This window comes from Zerene cesonia, chromosome 16 (assembly GCF_012273895.1).
Source record: "Zerene cesonia ecotype Mississippi chromosome 16, Zerene_cesonia_1.1, whole genome shotgun sequence".
Lineage (NCBI taxonomy): Eukaryota > Metazoa > Arthropoda > Insecta > Lepidoptera > Pieridae > Zerene > Zerene cesonia.
Genome location: NC_052117.1, coordinates 1,716,062 through 1,737,880, shown reverse-complemented (window position 1 = coordinate 1,737,880; position 21,819 = coordinate 1,716,062). Strand labels below are relative to the sequence as shown.

The 21,819-nt window shown below is 32.3% G+C and overlaps 1 protein-coding gene across 1 annotated transcript in view; it reads right to left on the bottom strand.

Annotated features, from left to right (window-relative positions):
• LOC119833134 (disheveled-associated activator of morphogenesis 1) overlaps nucleotides 1-21,285 on the bottom strand; it is a 57,918-nt gene extending 36,633 nt beyond the window's left edge. The window contains exons 1-2 of the mRNA XM_038357041.1: nucleotides 21,122-21,285; nucleotides 13,337-13,577 (exon numbers count right to left, since the gene is read on the bottom strand). Coding sequence (XP_038212969.1) covers nucleotides 13,337-13,384 — 48 coding nt within the window. The 5' untranslated portion in view covers nucleotides 13,385-13,577; nucleotides 21,122-21,285. The remainder of the gene's footprint in view (nucleotides 1-13,336; nucleotides 13,578-21,121) is intronic.
• Between the last annotated feature and the right edge of the window lie 534 nt (nucleotides 21,286-21,819).

Genomic DNA, 21,819 nt, shown 5'->3' with positions numbered 1-21,819 from the left:
CCTTGTAATGAATACTTCCCTGATATAACAATAACAAGGAACAATACGCAATATTTAGAGGATTATAAGTGATGAAACTTAAACATTAGCGTAGTTCAATGAGATTATTTTCCCACACAAAAAATTCAATTTCAGCGTCCTCAATTTCAATTGTTATCAATTCATTTTTTTTTTTCATTCTATGCTAATATCTTAACGCCACACACCAACTCGTTATATTTCTTGCTTGATACCTCAATATTAATAATTTAGGTCATGTTTCGGCCTATAGATAGAAACAATAACATAATTTCCTATTACAATGAATGCATAGAGCATGCCTCAAAAGAAGAACATAAAACTTTATTACACTTTCACTCAATTCCATTCACCATTAAATCAAAGAAATAATAACAATTATATTTTGTTTGCATATAAAACTCTGTAGGGCATCGCCATGGACTATAAAGTCAGTAGTCTAAATACCTACATACTAACTTAAATGGTAATGTTTATGGTAATTTGCGTAAATATTTCTAAGTCTTGAATAAATTATGATTAATAAGTGATACAGTAGATATTTCTAAATTTTATAAAGCTAAAATATCAAGGTTATAAAGTGTAATCGATCGAATCAATTCGCAGATTTTAGTGCAATTTGTATGTTAACGACCTGAGCTAGGCATTTGACACAGTCGCTCGCTTGTCACGGTTTAGCAGTTATTTTTCTTCATTTTTCGAATTTGGTTAATATGGCTCATCGATGTATTAACATGTGCTGGTTTAAAGTTTATAACATTGCAATTGATTAAGTTTAATACAAAATAAAAGTTAAATTTAAAATATCTGCACTAATATAATAAAGCTAAAGAGTCTGTTTGTTTGTTCGTTTGAATGCGCTAATCTCAGGAACTACTGGTCCGTTTTGAAAAACTGTTTCAGTTTTAGATAGCCAATTTATTGAGGAAGGCTTTAGGCTGTATATGTACCACGTGCGAAGCCGGGGCGGACCGCTAGTTTGTTATAAAATTTTGAACAACATGAATTTATTTAGAGAACCGATCCTCATGTTTAAAATTTTATAATGACATAATTTATAATTCAGTTTATCCAGTATCACTGATTCATGATTGATTCAAAAGATAACTGTATTAAAAAACACTACGCCCGAAGTGAAATGATTAGATAATAGAATGTCAAAACCAGTATTTTTGAGCGACTTTCTTCGGCTCTGACGCAATCACCTTAGGACGTTGTCTATCAATAATAATAATTGTATGATAAATAACGCATATACTATGTTTGCTACTCGTTCATTCACATTCTCGCTTTCTTCTTCCGCATTTTATTATTCTTGACGTATTTTCTAATATATTAATATGAATGTAGGATTGCATTCACGAAGGTTTTTAGAAATTCAACACCATTAAGACGTTGAAAATTGAACACGACCGTATGCTTTTATACGATTTGAAAACCAAATGTAGATTTCAAACAAAATTAAAAAGGATGATGAATATTCATGAAATTTTCTAAAACACATCACCATGGGAACTACATTCCGAGAATGCTGAGAATTACGATAAGCATATCGAAAATAAATAGCCAAATAACTCATGAAAAGGGTTATAAGTTGCTAATTTGGAAACATTGGAGGCAGTTAACAATTTTGGGAATGCTGACGAGTGACGATCCAACGACGATAACACTTAATATATATCAAGAATCTCATTGCGAATTCATTATCCCACGCACATCAACACCATTAAATATTCACCTCCCTCGTGTTCATCACATTTTCATTAATTCCGCCCCAAATTCAATTTTACACGTCATCAAAATCTCAAGTACCAATTTCATCAGAGCCAAAGCATTGTTCTCTTGAACTTTGAATCGGCATTTAGTGAACTATTGCATTTTAGATCGGAACCAGTGATAGGCAGAAACCTTATTTCCACCTGTTTCACAGTTTACTCGCAATGTGTGGAAACAGTGCTAACGAGCTGTATGTTTGTGTTAATATAATTAATTAGCGCCGATTCGGAAGCGGCTAATTAAGATGCAAAACGCGGAAGACGCGTTTAACGCTGTATCTCGCGGTAATGACTATCATTAAAATTGAGTTGTTTGAAGCTATTCGAGATTTTTATAAAAGACTAAAGCACGTTGTTAAATTGGGTTTATATTTTTTTATTTTTCATACATTAGTATACTAATTAATAATAATAAAATAATAATAAAAAAACAATTTTATTTACCATTATAAAAATTTTAATATTTAAAAAAAGGGAAAACGTTTAAAACAAACGTGGCTTCTATTCAATAGTAGTTTCCGCAAAAGCAAACAACAATGTGAGAATACAGCATGCTTTAACAAAACAGACTCGTGTAACAAATCCGACAATCCGAGTGGATAGTCACTTTCGTTGACCGTGACCGTCGACCTGTTTTCATGTAAGGAGGCCATTAACATGAGAACTGTATTCTCGAGCATTGGAAAGATATGCAGTAAGAAAAACTTAAAAATCGTCAATTTGATTGTTAAAACATTTATGAAACATTATAAAAAGAAGCTTCAAGTTAAATCATATATCCGGGACCTAAGTTTTAATATACACAAGCTGCATTTAAAATAAATCACAACGAAACACGTAAGTAATTCCGATCACAGGTGAACACGAAATTTGTATATCTTCTCGACTCACGGAACTGCCATCTATCAGCGATCACTTTCTTGACCGTGAAAGACTCCGAAACGCATAGTGTGTTAGGAGGACAGCATAACCATGGACATCACGTACGCGACGAAGCCTGAGGTGCAAGTGGTGAAAGTGAACGACGATGAATATGCTGATGTTTTTATTGTAGGAACACGGAACGTGCAGGATTTTGCTGCGGGGGTTTCGCAGGGGTCAATGCAGGGTCGAGTTTTGTTTAAATACTATGTAAATAATAGTGCTAGTCCGCGGTATACGAATTTCACAGGTGGTAGACTTTCGTGAGAACACACTGTATTTACAGAAGATTACAGTTTTTAGCAATGCTAAACAAATTACTTCAATACCTATTGAGTGCCCCAATATGTTTTTAAAAATTATATCGTTGTTGTTTGCTAAGCTCAGAAATTCCTTTCCCCAATTGATATATTCACCTTTTGTGTCAATCATTAACGAAGTTTAGTTTATAATCAATATCCACATAATGTTAATAATTTGGTACAGCGAGAGACCGAGGATAAATTTAATTATACTCCGTTGATTGCCTCCTTGACACCTTTGACATCGTCATCGTCTTTCAAAATGTGATTATCCGAATGCAATTAATCAACAGGATCAGTCAAATTATCGGACCTTCCATTGAAGGTTCAACAATTTGAATGAAACAATGATTATAATTATTACGAAATTGTTCTTAGCGGTATAAATCAGCTTGTATGTAATTGAACGTGTTTTATAACAAATGAGTAATTAAATGCTTTCGTATTGTAATTTTATGAGTGACTAGCTATTCGCCCCGGCTTTGCCTTTGGTACAGATATATCCTAAGTCACTCAGTGAACTTGCAGTTTTGTAATGGTGAAAAAATTTTTGAAATCGGTCCAGTAGTTTCTGTAAGAAAACATTACAAACATGAGTATATACAAATCTTTCCTCTTTATATTATAAAAATTAAAAAAAAATTGTATTAAACGTTCCAGCTGTTTTTCTAGAGTTGCATTTAATTATATATATATATATATATATATATATATATATATATATATATATATATATATATAAAATTAATGCTAAATAACGAGAAACCTTGACTACCTAACGAAGTTGTTTTGGCAACCAAACTATAAATACTTTCGCGTATATGCTAAGATAACAAAATCGTGACCAGCTTTATTATTATCTCCGGAAAATTCATAAAATTTACATACGATTTATTATTGTCCTTTTTGTTTTCAAATAAGAAAAAAATTGAGCTACTCATTATTATATATACATCTATACATACATTTAAATTTTCACTGCAAATCTCCACAGTTAACTGTATCACATGTCGTCTAATTATTTTCCAGCACCATAGGAAAGTATCTTTTTACATGAATACAAACATCGCATAAAAGTTCTTCTTAGATTTCCATTTAAAGTTAAAGTGTATCACCACTGCTATATGTAACCCACCACTCGGATGCAACAAACTATGTCCATTGAGCGTTTATCTAATCACTGCAACGAATTAGAACACTCTCCTCTTACCCAGTTTTTCCGATAAGTTATCTAAGACATCAATTAATTAAGCATGTTACACAACTATTTACTTCTTTGATCTGAAACACGTTTCCAATTGACTATTTAGCTAGTTTTAATTAGCTTATTCGTAAATTATGCAATCACCGCAAATACCTGTGGAGAAATAATAAAAGATTTCGAAACGGCTACAGCACGATAAATCTTTCAATGACAATACGACATTATACCTATAATAAAATAATGTAACCATGTTTACATTCTACATTTTACGACATTCGTTTGTTTGTCCAATTGCTTCCGTACAAATAAACAATTGTGAGTTTGTAACTATAAACTTGATTGATTTCTCTTTCTTTAATTATATTCTACCAAACTAAACGCTGTAAATATATTTACAGCAAGAAACCTATTGCATTTATCACATCACACTATACTTATGCTCCATTAACAATAATATCGTCTTAACCCTTATAATTATTTCAATATAAAAACCTATCTTAGTTACTCCTACTATCCGGATAACACACAACCATTAAATAAATCACGCATTTTTTACAACCAAAGATAGCGAATCCAGCGCTAGAAGTGATCTAGAAAAAATGTCCAGGAATCCGGCTGTAAGTTTGAACTCAATCAGCGTAAACAAGTAATAAATCGGCTTCCCTATGGACGTGATGCAAAAGTCTTGCATTATTCATGCCACACCTGTATACAGTGCACATACAGATTTATATGGCGGGCAAAATCGTGTCGTTAAAAGAAATAGGTGAACATAGAAAGAGGCGATTTAGAGAATACATTAACTGAATGAAATGTAAATACGAGTTGATACCAATATGGAGATAGAAGCTCTTCGTTTTTGTAAAAAAAAGGTTTGATAAGGTAAACGAACACTCAAAACAAAAACTTCTTAAAGATCGGAAATTAAAGCATAGCTAAGACTGCTGCCCAAAAGCGCTTATAGATTCTACTACTATCCTTATTCAACTGATTTTCAATTAATCAAAACATACACAGAGTATATATGACGAAAATACTAATTAGATTAAATCCGTCAATTTTCAATACAATCAAAGCAGAGCTAACACGCCACAATCTACCTACAGAACCTCCTTGGGAAAAAAATGAATGTTAATTCTATGTTAAAACGAAAGAAAACATAGAAATTCCAAAAAAATCATGCGGACTAGCTAAGACAGCTGTTCACTAGGCGCCTGTAGTAACATCTACTCACAAAATCGGATACAAAACGGAACAAGCGGCCGGATCTCGTAACAGTTATGCAACAGTGACCCCAATTATACATTGGCGAGTTAATTGAGCCGGTACGTGCGAGATGTAGCCGATGAAAGGTGCCGCGTGATTTGATTTCTTGTCTAATGTTTCTTTATCTTCCGGGTTTGATTGTTGTGTTTGGCTGTTCCAAATTGTAAGCCATATGGCTAGGCGTTTTGCCTCACCTTATGGAATTCATTAAATAAACTACGGCCGCTCTTAGATGTAAACATTCAATTTATACCGACAAATCCCTATACGTTGCAATGAATATACAAAATATCATACAAAATGGCGTGAAATCAAATACTCATAAGTGTACATTAAAAATGTTGTTAGCCTGGAAGTGTATCATATTTAGAGATATATAATGTTACTCAATTCAGCAAGTACAGACAACAAAACTGTTAAAATATTGGCAAAACAATTAATAATAGGTTAAAGTTTCAAAAATATAATGACAATTTGTTTAATTTTTATTTCTATTGGCAAGCGATAGTCATCCAATTATAATATTACTCTTTGGTCTTATTAACTACGGAATAACAAACAAGCTATTCTTACTTAATTTATAATAAAGTTACAAAATACCATGCGTGGCAGCATTTACAAACAAAAAAACACATAAATTACTATAGACTGAGATAAGACTGTCCTACCTAAATACTAAAACTAAACAATTTGCGAATTACGCAAACAAAACACATTTTTAAACGCCAGTTCACTTAAAATATATTGTAGCAATGATTTCAATCCATTCGCAAATATCTAGGCTAACCAAAACGGTTTCCTAACACCGAAGATTAAGGCAATAAATAATCCAATTATTGAAATACGCAAGTTTTGACCAATATGTAAATTTTTAAACGGCCATTTTACATTATAGTCACGCGATTTGTTTTATAATTCGTCAAGCTTTTAGCGCGAAATCAAATAATATTCGCCATATCTATGCAAATGGTTTGTTTTCACTTTATTAAAGTTTCGATGGCTCCGCCTAAACGTAAATAGATTCTTACGTATACATGGTGTTCTGTTTTCGATATTTATATTTATCCTCCTACTACTATCCTTACTATTTATAATAAACACTTTGCCTAATAACTCATACTACAAATATCTACAAATATGTTTGAGATTGCACTTAATCTCTACTTGTATTACAAAAGAAAGCAACGCCTTAACTATTAAACTATTAATAATTTGAGACCCGAGAGGATAGGGAAGGATAAAGAATAGTTTAAATCCCGAAAATCCACGCGAAGGAGCGGAAACCGTTGCAACCCGTGTTTTGACAAGATATAACGATATTTATCTATCCATCAAAATCTCCAACAGAAAACTCGAAACCCAGCACTTAATTTACTGAAACCCGCCGCTAACACATCGCACATAAGCGGCACGCCTAGCATATTAAAGTCTACTACGTATCCTTGACACAACGCAGCCCAGCATCAATAGTAAATAATTGATTACCGCACAATGTAAACACGGGCCGACCTCTGATAAACTCTTGTCATTCAATAGACAAATTGCTGCGACCTTCACGCCCCCTTTGTCGATTCGTTTGCAACGAAAAGAATAGCGGAATCAATCCTTTGGATCGCAAACAATATAAATAAATAACTCGGTACGAGGAACTAACAATGTAATAAAAAAATCATTGAACAGTTTTAATTTTCAATCTCCTTATAATATTTAACATTGCCTCATAATAAGATAAAAGGATGAAAGTCTGTGTATTTGGATGTTTTTATTCAATAATGCATTCTCTTATCCCGATTGTGTTGAATACTAGTCAGATACGTGTATTCATGTGTTATTAAAAATTCAGAAATCTGATCACTTGAAAACCAAAAACTGTATTTTTATAAATAATAATCGCCAAAAAAAGCAAATAACATAATATGCAAACACTAAATTCATTCATACGTAATAATCTCAAGCTAATAGTGAACTTTTTGTGTGGGAACTAACTATTAGCAAGACGTTGATGAATATTTCAAAGAAACTGTAACTATGTGTATTGGGATTTGAGTTCTATGAATTAGAAGCATAGATAAAAATCTCCGCGTCAGTTCAAGTATGGTAAGTATTTAAATACGTTGCAAATATTTCGCGATGTGCAGCCTAAAAAAAAACTTATGACGTTACACAAAAGTTCCAAAATCGGTAAGAATGGGTGTTAATTTATAATTAGTTTCAATAAAGTTGATGGACCCCTATCAAATATCAATTTTAGTACTAAACACGGTGTTTATTGTTTTAATACCTAAATTCAAGTTTGTTAATTTCTTTGCTTTGCTAAAAACTAAAAAACTATAAAAATCCCTTCTATATCTATTGAGAGAGACATCTTAATTATGCACATAGTCCTATTGCTCGGACGTGCGTCATTACTTTTAGTTTAAACCTAATATAGTATTCTATTATCTGTGTAAACGTAATTGTAATAAATAATGACACTGTTTCTCTTCTCTAATAAGTACATCATAAATCAATTATCGCCAATCATCACTCAGCACAACCAAAATAACTCCATAACTATTACTCAACTCTCTACAACGTGCACGTATAATTTTTGAAAGTTCAACATGTCAATACGAAAACACAACAACACGCGTGTTTATCTTACAATTAACAACCTCACCGCTACTTACATAAGCCTTTTTAGAGTTCGATAGAAAAACATATGACTGGTGATGTAATGTTAAAAGTAACGTGAAATTCCAAAGCGGAATCTATGTATAAATACTAAATATAAGAGTGAATGTATTGTTAATTTGTTTATAGGAGTAAGAAAAAAAAACGACGATTTCAAACATCCTTACATATTTATATATTGTTATAGCATGCCTTCCCACAGACAATACGAAGACAATTCAAATGCTTTAAAATAAGCCTTGCTGTACAAATGAATGGTCATGTAGTAGTTAGTTTCAATAACGCGCGAACTGGTCATACTCGATACAATATCATAGTATTTACACACTCCTTATAAGCCGTGACGTCACATCTTCCCTCTCAAATCCCAGCAGCGTACATATTCACTTAAACTCCCGTCCATCATCCATCAATGCAATTGGCCGCATTCATCGTGATCAATCAAAACAGTAACGAGATCGATTCATTAACGTTATTCATGAATTCAAGGCGAATCACGGAACCGATGACCTCGCAAACGCATCTTACTTTCTATCGAAGCCCAAATTGATCTACATCGTACGTACTATCATTCGATTCTTCGGTCAAACGTGAGACGAATTGTAGATACACGAAAAGAAAAAGAGAGAAAGAAAAAAAATGTTATACTAACTTCACTAAAATACACCTTTACCACGATAAATCTTACGGATCTCTTGAAGTCCATAAACGATAATTACTGATAACGTTATACCTAAAACAACGGTATAAAAATATCATCTAACAAATTCGCTTGACCTGAATGTTTCCAAATTTCTTCCTCATAGGCTTCTAGACATTCATAGACTTCTTTCATAGGCACAAGTTATTTTAAAAGGTCAGTTTGTCATTTTGTAAATTTACATAGCCTATATCACTACCACATTTCTGATGATTACAACGACTACTGATATATCAAAATCCATCCACCGCTCTGAGCTATAAAGCGTGCCAAGGGAATTGACATACATAGCTCCATACATACGCTCGAAAACCATTATCCTCCCGTCACATTGGATAAAAATGACATATAGCGCACAGCTACAGCACTCCTAAATTGCAATGTTTCCATAAAACCAATTGAGCATAAACTCAGCAAAAGAAACAACAAACGTATATCAATCATCGATTGTAAAAACACAATGATATTTACTTTCTTTATAACACTGTCACGCACGTATTTGCGAACAACGTCCACTTTGTATAATCCACAATAAACATCATTCAATTCAATGCATCGTACTGCAGTGAATATTTAACACAGCGCACGGAGTATGTTGACCAATTTATGTATGCTGATATCATTTATGAGAATCCCGTTTAAAATTCAACTGATAAATTGTACTTTCATGCCAATATTCCACAAAATGCACACAATATATTACACCATATAAACGTATCATGGCGCATAAATCAATTACTATTATATAAACATTATTATTTAACTAACACTATAACTAATTTACAAAACTAAACATATAGAATTGGAGAACAAATTAGGAACCGCTCAAGCGATTACAAATGTCCAACATGTTCCAATTACTGTTGACGCGGAGACAGCAAAAGCTGTCAATGATAACGGAAATCATCCAAACAAACACGACAAAGCAATTAAACGCATACCAGCGGCCAATCAATACGGGGAAGGAAACGGTGTGTTTTGTCGAAGGCTAGTCGTTAAGTATTGGCTATTAACATATCAATCATTGCCCAACATTAGCCTGAAAGTAAATGCAATGTCACGGACGTCGGTAATGTTATGTCGCGGTGTAATAATCAACTAGCACGAAGCTGTGTAAAAAAATACCGCAAAATTAAAAAAAAAATTAACCTGTAAACAACATAGGCAGAACTTAACAAGTATTAAAACATTTATATAATGAACAAAAAATAAATATCTTCATTACCAAGCCCCGCTAACATTTTAACACTTTTAGATTGATACACACAATACTATTAAAACGCCTTAATCCCACAACCTATCACTACATTGTATAAAACAAAGTCGCTTTCTCTGTATGTACTTATGTATGCTTAAATCTTTAAAACTACGCAACGGATTTTGATGGTTTTTTTATAGATAGTTATTCAAGTGGGAGGTTTGTGTATAATAACATTTATTAAACTACTGCCGAATTTAACGCGTGCGAAACCGTGGGCAAAATCTAGTTAAATCATAAAAAAATAAGTAGCTATGCAACTATCTGGTCCACTACACGAACTGCATACCTACCATTATTATTCTAAATAATGAAAAGGTCATCTGATGAATTCTGATGATTCAGAACGCACTCAAATCAAAAAATCAGGGAGTTCCAACGAATTACTAACTACCAACCAACCAACCAACCAACCAACCAACATAACATCAGACAGTCAGAAACCCTCACACGCCCAATATAGAAGAGCACCATACAAGTCTAGACAACATTAAATGTATCATATAATCGAAACCTTCACACGGCTGAGTAAGATCGCACAACAAGTCCTGAGGCACGCGGAAGCAACGAACGTGATCACGAATGAACTACATTCACATAGTGGAAATCAGTTAATAAAGTGGTGACGATCAGCTTTTTTGTTAGCTTAGCCACTTTTTACGATACAACCATTTTTATACTCAACTAGGAAACTAAACTATTTTAAGATATTCAATGACAATATCATCCTTATTTAATGGTTTCCACTAAGGTCACCATAACATTTTTAATATTTAAAGTTTATTAGAGATTATGCAAATAGTCACTTTTATTATTTGTTCCTATTGCCAACCGTAAATTAACCCAATAAAGTACCTACTCATTCATTCCCTACACACAACTTCCTAATATCTTCTCAAATCTGAATTCTGGCCTATGACCGCAAAGAATCAAAAACCACTTTCGTATTAGCACAAAATCAATTAATCACACGTCACACGCCGTCCAAACCTTCCGTGCAAACATTAAAGCTCTGTTAAAAGTCAGCTAGAATAAGTAATCACGAGAATGGCTAAGGTCACCCGCAATGGTGATCGGGAGCGAATGCCTCTAGTACAACATAGAGACATCAATCACCGGGACGCCCACTTGACTAGCGACAGATAGGCACGACTGCGTTAATTAAACATTAGCTGAGATAAAAGACGCACATTGTTTTTGTAAGCGCTCATTCGTTTTAAAATTACGTAAGTATGTGGTGAATATGCAAATATGATCTGTAATTTTGATGATGTAGGTCTGTTTTTTTTGACAATAAAGCTGGAATCAAGTGTTCATGAAATATGTAATATACGTGTAAATGAATGACATTTATATCAATGTTATCTTTATTAACTTTTATTTGAAAAATCCGAGCTTAAAACGGGTCCTTTCTTTATAAAATGACATTATAAATATAAATATAATAAAAACGACAAAGATATGTTCCACAATCAACCAAATTCCAACTAAAATATACAATTATACATACATAATTTAAAATAAACATATCTAACATCTAAGAGACAGTAATGAATTTTCTCATTCATGAAAACGTAAACAATTTACGAACCTTGCCGTCTCCTATATAGAGACCATTATCCCCTACCATTAAATCTTATCCGACTTCCATCCCAGCAATCACATGTGACAAAGCATCCTCATTACGACTAAATTAGCTAAACAAATTAACTTTTCCTTGCAGAGACTGAACAGCTTTCTACCGAAAGTAACAGTTGATCCAATCGGCGGGTCAGGAGTCATGACCATAAGGAGACAGTCTACTCGTCAAACAATTAACAACACGAGAACCGGTCACGCAGGATATTCATCTCGCGTAAGAGCCCGTTCAGACGGATAGTTTTAGCTTTCAGCGAACTTATCATTTCACACAATATACTTTGCCGTTTTAACAGACAAAATATATAATCATAAGTTTTGAAAATACAAGGCTCAAAATATAACTCTAAAATATAACATAGCACCTATTTCCTCAGAATTTAGAAAACGATAAAGCTATCCAAGCAGAATCAATTATCAACTGAATCAACTAGTAAATATAACCAATAACACGCTGATAAACCCGCACCACAGTCACTTTCATGGCTACCAAATTAACTCCTAGAACCGCCGGAATGAGAAAAGACTAGGACGCTTTCCTTACTGTTCACACCACAGCCTTGCAAACTTATGAAACCACTCGCAATCCCTAATTACATCGCGGTCGATTTACCCAATATACTGTGTGAAACCGAAGCATATTTTGCATGCAATCACCGTTTAATATTCCTACATGTTTACGACATTATTTATCGAATCGCAATGTAAATAAATCGTTCTCTTTGCATTCGTTAGAATGTTTCTTGGTGTTTGATTGTAAACATTCGTTGCAACAGATAATGCGTGAGTGGACGATAAATATAATTAGAACGCAATAAAAGCTTTATGATACCTGTAATAGGCAATTAAAAATCTTAAATTGCCCTGCGTTATTATATATAACAAAACAATTTAATATTTAACAACAAAGCTCTATTATCATTAAATATTCAGGATGATTACCACCGCCGAACTTCATTCCACAATACAATCGTGTTTAAATATATGTAAAAGTCTGTAATTAATATAGATTTAACAAATTAAAAAACTCTTCGGGTGAGCTACTTATACATTTTTATAAGTATTTCAAACCGAATTCAAATGTCTTTCTCGCTAAATTAGAATTTAAATTGTGCATCTTTAAAAGATTGCATTTTAAAATCGCATTCTTATCTAAAATAGATAGCAATTTGTCAATATATATTAATTAATTTTCGGTTAATTAGATTGCATAAAGGTGACCTAGACACACATTTTGTCGCCTTTTAATAAGTCACATCGTTATAAATTTATATAAAAACAAATAACACTTAACATTGTAAGTATCGACTTAAGAAAAGATGTTCAATTACAAAATAGCATTATACGATATGTTTTATACTTCTGTAGAAGCTGAATCGATAGTTATATTATTATTTTACGAAATCGCTTAACAGTTCAATCGGGAAAAGAGTTCAATTTCAATATAGTAAAAAACAATCTTAATGTAGGTTATAGAAAATCACCGAAGAACCGAGGGAACATACGTTTCGGTCGCCTCATAATACGTCAGCACCTACAGCCTTATAATATGTTAGTTTAAAGTTAATTTTGTATACTTACCACATTGATCTTCCCCAGGATGTGAGTGATTTGATCCTTGCTGCACATTTTGGTATGTATATTTAAACACTTTCACATCTTACTCAAAGTCACTATGTTTGCGACATACGGTCACTCGTTCACGAGGCACTGTAAAATTTATTTGTTATTTCTTCTTGTGATGCCAGTGTTCGTTAGATATCTTGTTGTTGAAGTTCTGTACTACGTTTTATTTTCTTTATTTGCGTTTGAGGTTTGTATCCTTTTTAATTGAAAACAATTTTATTAGTAGGTACGTGGATCGTTTTACAATTGAGACTTATAATTCATTTCTAATAAAACAGTTATCGTAACCTTATTTTCATAATTGGATTAAGGTTTAACTAGTAATAGTTATAGTGGGTAATGAGCATGAAAATGGAATAAAATCATTAAGGTCTATAAAATTAAACTCGGAAGTATCATAGCATTCAGGTTAAATAAATATCGTGTCAATCAATTTTATTGTGATGTTTAGTTTTGATAATATTAGCAATAATTAATCGATACCATCACATCACGAAGAGAATTTCTATTTTATTTCGATCTTAACATTTTTGATTTTAGAAACTAGTTATGAAATTTATCTTATTTGTATGAAATTTTTTTTTTTTATGATATCTTCTTTATAAAAAACCATTTTTTATAAATAGAAGAAGAAGAAGAAAAGAAAGAGAATCTTCACCATAAAAAAGGTTAATTCGAATTGAAAGAAATGGAAAAATATGCAAGAATTCTTTAATATTTTTTGATTGACTATTGATCATAAAAAATTTGAATACAAGTCAAATATGATTTAATATAAAAATCGTCAACCATCTCTTGGTCTATGTAAAAAAACACTAAAACTGATCACTCATTATTGCGAATACATACAAGATTTGACAATGACAAAGCATAGGAGAGTGTTGAAAGAAAAAGTGCAAAACTTTCTATTATATTGTTTAAATATTACTTTAAATTTTGAAATTTTAAGTACCTCCATTACGTAGTAAAACAACTAGTTTCATTTTTTGTGTAAATTAAGATATATAACATTGTTAAATCTACCTATCGTTAAATACATATAAAGCCTCAATGAACATAACCCTTAATTCAACGAAAACAAAAAAAAACCGAAAATATCATCATATCGCAATATATATTACCACATTGTATAAACATAAAAAAAATGTTTTAAACTAAAGGCATCTGAATCGGTCAAAACTACTTTTGACTGATTGTTGCAGTCAAAATTGATCTAGCCAGTGCGCTTTATCTCTAACATACAACCGACAACCTCAAACCTTTCGGAAAACGTGTCAATTTCACCATTGACCTATCAAGCCATCAATAATAAGACACACAAATTTCTATTTGTGTGTCTTATTATTATTATTGTGTGGCTTATACACAGCGGATTCGGTAAATTGTACAATTACAAACGATTTCTCTGAACACTCTTAGCATTAATGACTGGCAATTTGGGTTATTGCTAATTTTCGATAGTGTAATAGAGTTCGTCAACCTTTGAGCATATCATTATGTTGTCTGTGCCCTTGATTAGGCTAGATATACTAAATTCCTCAAATTTATAACAGTATGTGTAGGTAATTTTCTTTTTTCAGAATGTATTATGATTTAATATGTTAAATATTTTGGCATAGCTTATGAAAACGTATTATATTTGTATTATTAAACATAGTTAAAACAGATACTAAAAACGCTAATGATGGAATAAACAAAATTGTCTCACTTGCTTTATTATGCAGAATGGTTTACGTAAAGAAATCATTTAATAGTGACGGTCCTAAGCAGGATAATAAGGTAAACTGATGATATTATTTTATTATATATAAGATGAAATGAAACAAACAGAGATATAGCTAAAGAGTCGGACATACAAAAATAACATATAAAAAATGTTAATAACATTACAATCTAGAATTCCAATCAATTCACCATTCACAACAGCCCACAGACCAAGCTTTATTCGTCAAATCGTTCGGCCAATGTTATTGAATATCAAACGAGATCCGTATCACTTGAGTGACAATCGACGCGAGCCGCTGCGCTTGCGCAACCGTCATTAATACTTCATTATCCGCCCGACTGTTGATTGGCCCGCGATTGGGGCTAGGCATGTTGGATACTAATTACAGTGCATTGTTTTGTTTGGGTGTTTTCGTTACCTATTAGTTAGGTAATGTACCTATTGGTACGGTCAGCAATGGGAATGAATTGATGTGAATTTCTAAAGTTCGGAGGAAGTTTACGACGAACTTTTTGAAAATTAAAAAAAAACACTTGACAAGTTAAGTGTTACTCGTAACAATACTGAAAAGCACCGACACTAAATACTTAACACACTACAAAACTTATGCTAGCTCTCGCACTACAATAATGGGCATTCGGTTTCACAAGCTAATCGAGCCTTCGCGAATCGAGACGAATATTGAAGAGGGTTACATCGGGTCAAGTGAAATGGAATCTTCTCATAGATAGCCGTAAACTTGAATCACTTTCGATTTATCTTGATGACGTCATTGTAGTCTGAGATACTGCTACGGATATAAAAAATAAAATGTTTTGTAAAATACAATCGTTAAATCTACAACCAAAGCAAATTAAGAAAAATAATATTAAAAAAATAATTGGTTCTGTACATACTTTATAGAATGGTTGATGAAAGCAGTATTAGCAGGAGTATCGGACATAGAATTTCATTTTTTTTATAAACGATCGAATTTAATTATACCTATTACATATTTATTATACATTTTTAAATCGATACTTAAATATTTATAATTTTTTTCCTTCTCCAGCAGGCCTACGCCTAGAACTTGTAATTGCAAACAACACTAGTCTCACTCAGTAAGTGCTAAAAAAATTACAATTCAATATTGAAATCAACGCAAAAGTTGGTTGTGAATTAATAACAAAATATCGGTCGGTTGTCTATAATAATAATAATATACGAGAATTAGCATCTATCTCACATTAGCACGTTATTCTACCACCAAGTTGTTGATTATGAATAAATGTTGGCCTTTGAACATTTCTCGTTTGCTAAAAGTATAAAAACATTAAGTTAGTTCTAAACTTTATAAGAAAACGCTAACAAAAAACGCTACTTTTCCTTTTTTAACCGACACTCCCAATAGCTAAGGGGGTTCTAAATTCGACTGTTTTTTTATGATTTTTTGGATGCATGGGTTTTCAACCGTTTGTCGTGATACTTTTAGTTGAATATAAATAGAAAATTTTAGTTATTTAGTAGCATTTGATGGATATTTATGGATAAAAAGAATTATTACGTGAACTGAATTCACCTCAAACAAAGAAAAATATTTGAGAGCAAGTTATATATAATAATTATAATGATTGTTAATCATTCAATCTAAGAGGAAGGAGGCATCTAGACTTAAAAAAAACACGTCTAAATGTATTTTAAAAGATTAGATGTATGATAATATAATGTTACTTATTATCATTGCTTGATCTGGAACAAAATAATTAACTATGTATAAAACCAACGATTTAAGGCTATTGTTTTTATAGGTACAGGAAGAAAATTCAGTGTGCATTTAAATACATACTTATTAATATCCGATATCAGGTTATAATCTAATAATTGATTTACTATATACAATAACAATATCGTTATATACTTTTATTTGGGTTAAAGGATGTGGATATTAAAAAAGCTGCATCAACCTGGTCCTAGTGCAGTAAGTATCGCACAAAATCTAACGGTTTCTCTCTAATATTTTTGTGGAAAGATAATTCCCCTGCGACTTTGCTTAATTGGCCATTGTATTAACTTCAAACCCCCATGCGACCCTATTCCTTGGTTTACAGGAGAAAATGATCTCTTCCTTTCTTTGAATCAAACTACAAATCAATCGGTTCTGAATTCTGACGTACCACACAGACATACATACATACAGAATATATCTCACATTCAAAAAGAGAACGTGGATAAATATAATTTAAATGGACCTGGAAGGAAGTCGATTTTAATTTTTTTTTTTAAAGAATCCTCATCAATTTCCATCTGGCCTTCATTCTTGCATAAAAAAAAAAACAGAAGTAGAACAATCATTATATCAACAAGGATTCTCCTTGGTACAGTTCATAACTCTATCTATGCTAAGCAGTACTTTTACGTTTTTATTGCACTTGTCGGCTTCTTGACACATAACACAATGATATAAATATTTGAAATGCCATTTCTAAAGTGAATAGTATCAAAGACAAAGCGTTATATTCACAAGCGTACAAATTACTAAAAACGAGTTCAAAACGCAAATTAATTTTGACTTATAAAAACGTATAAACTTTTCTATTAAAATGGGGTGTTACAATACATAAGGGTAGTTAATCTTTTTTCAAAATTAACTATTAGCTGAACATATATACTGCATAAGCATTCTAAAACATATAATCAGTTTTCACCTGTTTATTAACTGCATAAACCATAATACGCCTATTGTAAAACAAAATTATATCAACACTATAATATTTCAATGAAAATTAATTGTATTCAAACGAAAATCTAGTCCTCGCAATTTAACATTTCGAATAGACAGTTACACAAAATTAAACCGTACAATAAACGGCCCTTAATCGGTTCATAGTAATTGCCGACGATTATTCAAATTAGAATATCTATTACTATTAGCAACAAAGTTAAAAGTTTTTACGAGCGAATACGAATATAACTTTCTCCGAAGTGTTCAGAAATAATTCCACGATAAATTAACATTTTTGAATTAAACAAGTCTTGCTTCCCTTGATAATAGCAAAGTTATAAACTTTAAAAGAAACTAGTTCTTTATCTATACGAAATACTACACGAAAATGTGAATATACATTCGCATTATGTATGCACCTGTATAGGTACAAATGCAACCTGAAATATCTGCATTTTCTTCTGAACCGATGAAAAAATTTCGATTTTATTTGTTGGTCGTTAGGATGTGTCACGGAGGGTAGAGGTTTTCTATAGTGAAAACAAAATATTTCTTGCTTGGTTTGAATTAGGGATTGCTGGCAAGGGGGAAATGACATGACGTGATCCAAAAATGACGTGAAGTACACGCGGGCGAAGCCGCAGACGCTGTTTTATATAGACATATATATAACGTTCGTTCTTATAATTGAAAGAATTGATTGTATGAGCAGACTTGCCGTAAAATTTAGGGACAGTTAAAAAAAAATCTACAAATAATGTCACCGACGTCCGTACACCCGGAGGAGGGGCAAAGTTACCAAACTAGATTATTAAATGGGACTAAATGACAACAATTATCTATCAATCACATAATCAAGTCAATGGGTTGACTTTTTAACTACGGAATTATCGAGTTACAAAACAACAAAAAAATATACCGTCGATTTAAGAACCTACTTGGCGACGTCAGTAACTGTTTTTTTTTATGATGAACATTTATTAACTCCTATTATCCAATTCAAATCAAATCGATTAACTACGTCTAGCCTTATCGCGAGTATTATTTAGTTTAGTAATACAAAAGTAAAAAACGAGTTAAGCTATGCAAAAACAATTTCCTTTTCAGAATATCAAAACCATTTTCAACATACAATTTCACTCGCAAAATTTTTGCAATGTCTATGAAATATTTATTATCTTGCAACGGTGAGGAAAGACGAGATTGCTGTAACAACAATTTCGCTGTGCACCTAACGATTTATATCCCATTAACTCACTGCATCTTGACGATGTGACGTGTACATATATATATTATAAATAAATATGAATTACAACATGTCTTGCTAAGTGAAAAACTCGAACGCATCGGCTAACTTTTCTAGTGTTATTGTTACAACACGAGGAAGATTCTTATGAAGAAAAAAAAACATCACGGTGTAGACCGGGCCGGATCGCTAGTATTTTAATATTATAACATCGTTATAAATGTTAGCGTTAGTAGCGTTAACGGCTATTTTATGTTGCAATAGATAACATTAAAAATGTTTATAATCTTAATTTTCCACATACGATAAAATTAATTGCAAGTTTAGTATTTAATTTCTAAATGTATAATACTCGCGTAAAATCAAACACAAGAAAATACTATAATTGCAAGTTATTCAAATGATTCCAAACTTTAATGGATTGCAATACGTTTCATTATCTATAAGACAAATGAATGAATAATCAATTTAACTAAAGAATGCTAATGAATATGAGGAGATATTTGAAAATAGCACAAGTTACCAATTCGTACCGACTTTATAGGGAAAACAAAACCAAACAGAGAGAGCAATTTCAATCGCAATCCATTACCAATATTCGGTAGGAAGAATCGATTACGCCTAAAACCTGGCACTCGGCATTTACCTATTCCCTGCAGGTAAATAACTTTTCCCCCAATGTGATTGATCCCTATATTGGCGGTCCGCCCTGGCTTCGCCGGGGATACGTATATAGTTTATGTGATATGTCATTCAGTTTCATCTTTGTTACGGTGAAAAAATTTTTGAAAACAGTCTAACAGTTATTGTTTGACAACATTACAAACGTACATACGAAACACAAATGTGTCCTCTTTACACTATAAGTTTGGAATCATACGCCTATTTCACGTTTGTTCCAAGCATTGATTTTCTTTTAAACATACGAAAAACTTTTCTAAGAAAATAAAAAAAAATAGGCTGAATAAACCCAAAAACTCCGAAATTATTGGAAATCCGCAATGAATATTGAAATGACTTACAAAGAAATACACATAATGTTATCTATTATATCAATATAATGGAGTCACGAGTACCTATGCACATTAACGGCACTTGCGGTATATAAAGTCACGATTTATTCTTACGGTGTAATATATTTCCATAGCTGACTAGCTTTTACATAGCTGCATTCATTATTTACTGAGGAATTTTGCTTTTTTTTATTTTAACTATACTGGAAGAAATATTTGCCACTATTATGAAGAAACAGTAATATTTATTACGTACCATTGAGAATTAATATTTTCTTCAAAACACAAACACGTCACAAATCATTGTTTTTCAATTTTGCAGAACGAGCTCGATTTTATTTCTCGAAATATTGTTATTTATTATTTCGTTTCTTGGTAGCAAGAGTTGTCATTTGTCACATTAATTAAGTTTCTACCGTCAACATAGCAAAAATATGTAAGAGAGAAACGAATTGTCTATGTGTTCTATAAAAATCCATAAGAATATAAAAAAAACAAATGAATATAAACCAAACAACACAATCAAACCAACATTTATGTTAATATAATATGTAAAAAACTTTCACGCAGATTAAAAATAAACAGATGTCAGCAGACATGATATGATAATTTCACCGTAATTATGTGTTTTTTTAAATAAATCAAGTAAAACCGGAGCAGCGTTGAAATGCGTTAATTTGCTTAATCATTTCACTTTCCTTCGCAAAGGTCGACAACTCGGAAGCCTTTAATTATACCGACAATTAAAATCTTTTACTTACTTCGCTACCAAAACCGACATCAACGTCAGATAAACTATATACAGGATACTGATAAGAGAATTGTATTAATCGTATTAGACCTTTTTATGTTAAACATAATACCGCTAAAATGCATTAAACTCAATATAAACGCATCATAAAAAATGCAAAAATCTCAAACGAAAAACAATCGCATGTACAAAACGCGACCGCCAAAACGAAACACATCTATACGGTACTGTATATGATACAACGTCAAACGCATCTCACATCACCGCCAAACGGCGCCGCGCATCGCACTACAATTTGCATACTTCACTGTTGATCACGAGAAGAAACGATCGCACAGCACTCGGCGCGAATCCACATACGTACATTGCGCGCGCACGCCGCCGCAACGCACAGGTGACTGAGCTAACGGCTCCGTTCGCTGCAAGCCATCCGAGTGGCACTAGTCGCTACCGACCACCGGGCGAACCATTCACTAAACTATAGCACGGAGAAAATGAATAGAAAACAACTCACCATGCGCATTCTATCATTTTATTGCAAGTGCGCCTTGATACGTACCTGTAACAGAAAGAATTCTCAATGAAAAATGTGTGTCAACCGAACATTTTGACGGGTTGCTTTTTTATTTTGCTGATCGATTTTCATTATATTGTTAGCGTCGAATTATGTCGCCAATAGTAACGTGGTTCAATTTGCCAAAATCGATTAATGCTTTTGTCAAATCGTATAAAAAATAGAGGATAGTAGGTCATCATATAATTCTGCTAAATAAACGATTAGAATAAAATTTGCTCACTTTGACTTCATATTAAGTGTTAGTAGTCAATTGTAAAATACATATATACACTTTTTTTTGTTTTTATTTCAAGCCAGCATCAAGTTATCTTTATATAATACAGATATCTCAATCAAAACAATGTGAATTCGAATTGATTGAAAGCAATGCAAATTTAAAAACAAACATAAAGGCATGATTACCACCTCATTCTTGATACATATT